The 6,764-nt window shown below is 36.0% G+C and overlaps 1 protein-coding gene across 1 annotated transcript in view; it reads left to right on the top strand.

Moving 5' to 3' along the window:
• The first annotated feature begins 467 nt into the window (after positions 1-467).
• Positions 468-6,764, top strand: part of TECPR2 (tectonin beta-propeller repeat containing 2) — a 38,760-nt gene continuing 32,463 nt past the window's right edge. Inside the window, exons 1-7 of the mRNA XM_009696761.1 lie at positions 468-701; positions 813-941; positions 1,366-1,497; positions 2,451-2,608; positions 3,729-4,041; positions 4,922-5,054; positions 6,378-6,764. The exon at positions 6,378-6,764 is cut by the window's right edge and continues 105 nt beyond it. Coding sequence (XP_009695063.1) covers positions 468-701; positions 813-941; positions 1,366-1,497; positions 2,451-2,608; positions 3,729-4,041; positions 4,922-5,054; positions 6,378-6,764 — 1,486 coding nt within the window. The remainder of the gene's footprint in view (positions 702-812; positions 942-1,365; positions 1,498-2,450; positions 2,609-3,728; positions 4,042-4,921; positions 5,055-6,377) is intronic.

Here is a 6,764-nt window from a genome sequence, read left to right on the forward strand (position 1 = left end):
ATGCTGTCAGTGCTAGGAGGATTGAGGGTAGAGTTTGCAGATAGATGAAGAAATATACCACATGGATTGTTCAGTGTCAGAGCCCTTACAGTTCTTTCACTAACTAAATGACAAGGAATACTGCATTTGAACTCAACTTTGACGAGCTCACAGCTGCAAGAAAAAGTGGTTATCCCATATTTAGTGGTTACCATACATCCTTAGATATTGGCTGAACCTAAGAAATAAGCTCATTCTTAAGAAAAAAGTTCTTCTAAGAGTAACTTGAGTTCACTAGAAGAGTTGAACTTGCTTTTTGTTTGTACAAAACAAAAACTGAGATCTTCTGCATCCCTACTTGCTAAGTGGTAGCTTTCTGTTAACAATTTACTCTTTCCAAAGAAGTTAATGACATGTCTTTTGCTTTTGTCTTTCAGATTTCCTTATGTGGTCAAGTAGATGTGTTTATTTCAGCCTTAAAGTTGCTGATGCCAATGCTTGCTATGGCATCTGTGGCTTCACCAGTTATATTTAAGGAGTTTTGTCCCTTGTATTATCTTCTCAATGCCATTCCTACAAAGGTCCAAAAAGGCTTTCGCTCTATTGTGGTATATCTCACAGCACTTGATACCAATGGAGACTACATTGCTGTTGGGAGCAGCATTGGAATGCTTTATCTCTACTGCAGACATTTAAACCAGATGAAAAAATACAATTTTGAGGTAAATACTAACTTTTACTCTTGTCTCTTCTGATGAAACTGAGTTTCTCAGAGTTGAGCTGCTGTTTGTCTCGTTAACTTTGCAAATTTTATGTATGGTTTGTTTCAACAGGGGAAGTGTGAATCTATTACTTTTGTAAAGCTGTTGAGTTGTTTCGATGATCTAGTTGCTGTTGGTACAGCCTCAGGTCGGGTTGCAGTTTTTCAGCTTGTGTCTTTGTTACCTGGAAGAAACAAACAGGTAAACCTTTGCATTTGGCTAAACTTCTCTGAGGTTTAATATGGTGAATCCCAGTAGAATGTTATTGTGATTCCTTGTAATAGTGAAAACCAGAGGATTTTGTCTGATGAAATGTCTGTGGATATGTTTTAGGCTTCATATGTTAAGCTTATAAAAGCAATAATCTTAAAGCTAAAGCATGCTTTTCATTATGAAAGATATATTTAATCAAAAATGCTTTTGAGAAATTTCTCATTTGTAATAATAGGCTGAGCTATTTGGTGGTGCGTTTTTTGATTGTTTTTTTTTTTGTGCTAAATAAATATTAGAATGTCCTGCACTTTTATACTTGATCTCTAATTTATCAGTCAGAGTCACTGAACAGGTTTTGTGTCTCCATTTTCTCTTCCCCGCATTCTTGTATTGCTTTGGTATTGTTTCGCAGCTTCGGAGATTTGATGTTGCTGGTATCCACAAAAGTAGCATTACAGCTTTAGCTTGGAGTCCCAATGGAATGAAATTATTCTCTGGAGATGACAAAGGGAAGATTGTCTACTCTGCCCTAGACCTAGACCAGGTCAGCATTTATTATAGAGACCTTAATTCCCATTTACAATTTTCTGAAAGAATGCTTGTGTGTTTAAATATTTAGCAGTTAGTTAATTGCTTAGTATCATGTATTTAGTTGGACTGCTTTATTGGTATGCGTACACTTGGCCAAGTGTGCATACACCCGGCAAGACAACCATTGGATGTCCTTCACACCTGCCTTACCGTTTTTTTAAAAAAATATATAAAAAAGTGGTGATCTTGCTCGTTTTATCACGTTTCTGTCTGAAAGAACTATTGTATCTTCCTTCAGCTTTCAGCCAGTACATTCACTTTTGTTTGGAAAGGGTACTTTTGAATGATATGACATTGCTGATTCACTATAGTAGTGAAGTACTTTTTCCAGAATTGTTCAGCATCGCAGTCTAGAGTGTAGAATGAAAATAATATATGAGTTCTACTGGGTAACTAGCATGTTACCAGCAAATGGAATTTTTCTACTGTCTTGTTAATTAATACAGACCTGGGACGTCAACAAAATAAGTACTAACTTGAATTTCAGTATGGGAGAAAAGTTTAAACAGCAGCCATCCTGGTTTACTTATGACTGTCCCTCATTTGATTTGACAGAAGGTTTAACATCTCCAAATGTAACGACTGTCTCAGCATTGTATGACCTGGCAGCGGAGAAGGGGGAAAATATGTCCTAGAGTTTCTCTTGATTTCAAGTGAAATGCGTCAGCTAATATTCCAAGAGAAATTGAATTTCATAGTGTGCCACTGTGGTTCACACAGTCTAACTCCCCTCTTGTCTGCATAAAGGAACCCTACATTCATTAAGTGAACTTTGTGCAACGGTACTTCAAAGCTTTTGTTTATTTGTTATCTCTTTCTTGGGCTTACTGATTTCTTTGAAACATTAGTTATTACCTCATCTTTTTAGAAAGGTTGACTCTTGTTAATTGCATGTATCTTTAAAAGGGTATTTGCAACTCCAGCCTTGTATTGGAAGAGCCATCTTCGATTGTCCAGTTGGATTACAACCAGAAAGTGCTGCTTGTCTCTACTTTACAACGGACTCTACTTTTTTACACAGAAGAGAAATCTGTCAAGCAAGTTGGAACACAGCCCAGAAAAAAGTAACCCTCATAAAATCTTCATGCAGGCCCATCTATTAATTCTAGCTTTTCAGAGTGGATTACAGAAAGAGTGATCTAAGCAGTGAAATTAATACAACACAGCAGTCTGCTTATAAAAAGTTAGTTACAGTAGCTATGTGTACTCAAACATGAAATTACAGTTCTACCTACTTAGAAAGTACATGGTTGCAGATGTGTCAGGATCATATTTTCAGGGCACTATTATGCAAAAATCTGTAAGATGTTTACTGATTGTTTAAACTGAAGTCACTGCCAAACTTTCTCTGCAGTCCCTCTTGGTTTACTCTGACTTGGTGTGAGCAGGCGTTATAATCAGGTCCATCTAATCGGTGATGTAATATCTGATTCAAGAAGCAAGTCAGCATCCCCATTTTTCTTATATACTGAAGTGAATTGAAAAGGAAAACATGCAGCAAGCACTTAAAGTTGACTTGAAGGCTAGGAACTTCCTGTATGATTTTCTGGCGCCTTATATTGTGTAACCTGTCTTGGATATGAAGGTAGAGGGAACTCGGTCTTAGAACAGCATGACTGACTGTATCTGTAAGTAGAGGAAACTGACTCTTGGAGGAAAGTTTGTAATGTATCTGTCAGGGATATAAATAGTAAGAGGAATACCAAGGACCATCTTATGTATGAGGGGCTTTCTTGGGCAACAGTAATGGTGTTTTTATGAATGAGAGATGAAAATTTTAACAGTTGAGGTCTGTTCTGTGCTTCTTGCAAGTAGGGGTTGTCAGTTTCTTAGCATTAGTTTGTAGTGTTTTGCTTGTTTCTATTAATTCTGGGAGAGACTGCATAGTAGGATCTTTCTGAGATGGACAAAGAGTACCATTAAGGCTGTGAAGCTTATTAGGAGGAGTCATTTCACTTACCTCATATATGTAGTGTCTGACATCTAAAGCTGAGGGAAAACTTGTTATTTGGAAGCACTGTTTTTGTCTTACTGTAACCAAATTTGTACTGCAGATGTTTGACTGAATAATCAAAGACTTTAATTTTTGATAATATGCAGTTGTAAATTTGTGCCATTAGTTTTAAAAATTGTTTCTAAGTTGAGTATATAACTTCTAAAATAAATTTTTCTTTTGCCTTTTAGCACTGGCAAATTTGGAGCATGTTTTATACCTGGCCTATGTAAACAGAGTGACCTGACACTATTTGCTGCCAGACCTGGGCTTCGTCTCTGGAAGTCTGATGTTCATGGAACTGTTCAGGCTACATTCATATTGAAAGATGCATTTGCTGGAGGAATAAAAACTTTTGAACTGTATCCTCGTTTGGAACCACCTGATAGAGGAAGTTACAGCCCCCCAGAGAAACACCTTGGGCTTGTTTCATGCTTTTTCCGAGAAGGATGGGTGCTGACCTGGAATGAATACAGCATCTACTTACTAGACACTGTGAACCAGGTAGATAAATCTCGTGGGTGCATATTTTGTTTCTAAGTTGTTTTTGCCACAAGACTCTCTGGGTTATCCATTACACTTCTATGATTTAAATCCATATGTAAACATAACAAAGAAGATTTATTCTCTCCATCTTCAAGTTGTCATTGCAATGATAGACTCACAAACTAGCCCAGTATATTATATATAAAAATTAAATATATTTAAAGGTTTCAGTCCAGATGTTAACATCATAATCAATTCTGATACTTAGCACAGCATATACAAATCTAAAATCTAGTAATTAATGCAAAAAGAAGTTTTAGGCCTATAAAATGTGCCTGGAACTATTTATTCTTTCCCTTCTACTACTCTTGGTGTCTGCAAAAACCCAAGTATTACATTTTATTTGGTACAGAGTGAGCTGTTAGCTATTTTGTCATCTTAAAAGTGTATATGAAAGTGAATACAAGCTAGTATCTTTTTGTCTAAATGGTATTAAACTTTTGTACCATGGCTCTTTTCTGCCCCCGAAATTTGTATATTGTTTAAGTTGTTGTTATATTGTTGCTGCTAGTTGGACAGAGAAAATGAATAGATGTATGGAATTCAAATTAGTATAAAAATGAGCTACATCATGATTAAAGGGTTCTTTCCTGTTTCTTTCTTCTATTTCCTTTTTTTGATAAGATAACATCTTATTCTATAATTAATTGTTGATTAACTGTATATATTGTTGATTAACTATAATAGTTAATTAACTGTAATTGTTGATTAACTATATATATAAACTTCTATAACTGTTATTGAATAAATTCTAGTGAACAATTTTAAGAGCACCATCTTGTCCAAACAGTGTGTTTATCTGATGCCAATTGTTTCCTTCTGTGTTGACTCTTTATAGGCTTTGATTGGTGGCTTGGAAGGATATGGTGATATTGTGTCTGTGTCCTGTACCAACAATGAGATTTTTCTCTTAAAGGGAGATAGAGACATAATAAGAATTTCAAGTAGACCTGAAGGACTGTCATCAATAGGTTTGTATAGATTAGCAAACTTTAGTATGTACCTCATGCAACATGGTGCCTATTGTGCTTTTTTAATATTAAAAAAAAACCCAAACCAGCCCAAAGCAAACGCCACACAAAAACCTTCAGGTTATTGCAAAAACCTACCAGGTTCTGTAGAGTTACTGTTCTGTTTCTACAGATTATATTTAGAAATCTGATTTCTCTGCTCATCTGAGCTTCTCTTTTAGCTGCAGTGAGAATGGGGGCATTGAGAAATTAATTATGGTTCCCTCTTTTTGAGAGCGGATCAGCATTATCCTAGCCAGGCATCTCTAATCTGTGCATTTGAGACCTTCTTCTAAACCATGGTGCTGAAGCAATCTGGATTCCTCATCATGGTTATCTCCTTACTGATCAATCTCAGTTGTCTGGGTTGGAGATACCTGAGTATGTTGATTCTGTGCCACCTGTCACCACCCACATTCCAGAGGAAATCTCAGCCTTCTCAGCAATGAAAAAGAAAGAACTGGCAAAAACCCCAAAGAATGCTCACTAAAATTCCAAAACCAATTTATTTTCTTATTTGTTGCTGTCTGAGTTCAGCATCTATGTTACTAGAAGTCTGTAAAAGGGATTCCTTAATGCTGCTGCTGCCTGATTTCTCAATCAGAAAGATTATAAACACCATTATCCAGCATATTATACTTGCAGAAGGACTACTTATGCATTTAAAGTACTCCATCTTAGCTTTGTATTAGCAAAATGCTAGTAAATATGCTATGAAGTCTCACTGAAAGCTAGAGAACTTAACTTTCTTATCATTGCGTATTAGCGGTAGCTTTAGTAATTTAAGCAGTTCTTTACTCACAAACTTCTAGGGGATGTTTATTATTTTAATCTTAACTTCCAAGTGTAGTTCGAAAGAAGCATTCTTGAAGTATATTATCTTCTCATTACTAGACTGGTTTATCTGATAATTTTTCCCTGATTTTTTCAAGATACTGAATGTTTGAATGAAGAAGTTACAGATACAGGGTAGCAATTCAGTGTGTGATGCAGTTGGGTCTTCCAAGCTAAAGACCTGTACTGTTCTTCATGCATAAACATGAGTTCAGAATTTTGCTAACAGAAGTTTGATAAAGGCTTTGGGGGATTGATTTTACGAAAATGATTTAATATAGATTTACTTACATGAAGTTTACATTGTGTATGTGCATATATGTATTTGAAATGTTGTGAACTTAGAATATTTTTCCGTTGTATAAAGCTTTTCTTTCAGTACTCTCTAAGAACTATGCCCCTACTCACTTGATGCACTAGTATTTATACTTTTATTTTTCTTTTGGTCAGTTTCAGATGTGAATTCAAAATTGCTGAATCCTTTAACAGATAGGAGTCCTAAATTGCTGACCCCATTATCGGTAGTTGCATCTGTATCATCTAGCTCTTCAGTGGAAACAGACAAAAATATGGTTACTTCCCCTTCAGTTATTGGTGATAAAAATGACTCTCATTCTTTAGTGAAAGGTGATCTGGAAACTCCAACGCTATCAGAGAAAAGTTTTGATAGAGTGGGAGACTTCAGCAGTGAAACAAGAAAAAGGGGCTGCTCTGTAGTAAGTGAATCAAGAAGTAGAAGCAGTTCAGTAAATTCTGTGGACAGTGGCTCTAGCTTTATGGTATATGCAGACCAACTTTCAGAAGCTCAGAGAGAAGTTCAACTTTCTTCACAACGGT

The sequence above is a fragment of the Cariama cristata genome, unplaced genomic scaffold (assembly GCF_000690535.1).
Source record: "Cariama cristata isolate BGI_N322 unplaced genomic scaffold, ASM69053v1 scaffold1423, whole genome shotgun sequence".
Taxonomy (NCBI): Eukaryota; Metazoa; Chordata; class Aves; order Cariamiformes; family Cariamidae; genus Cariama; species Cariama cristata.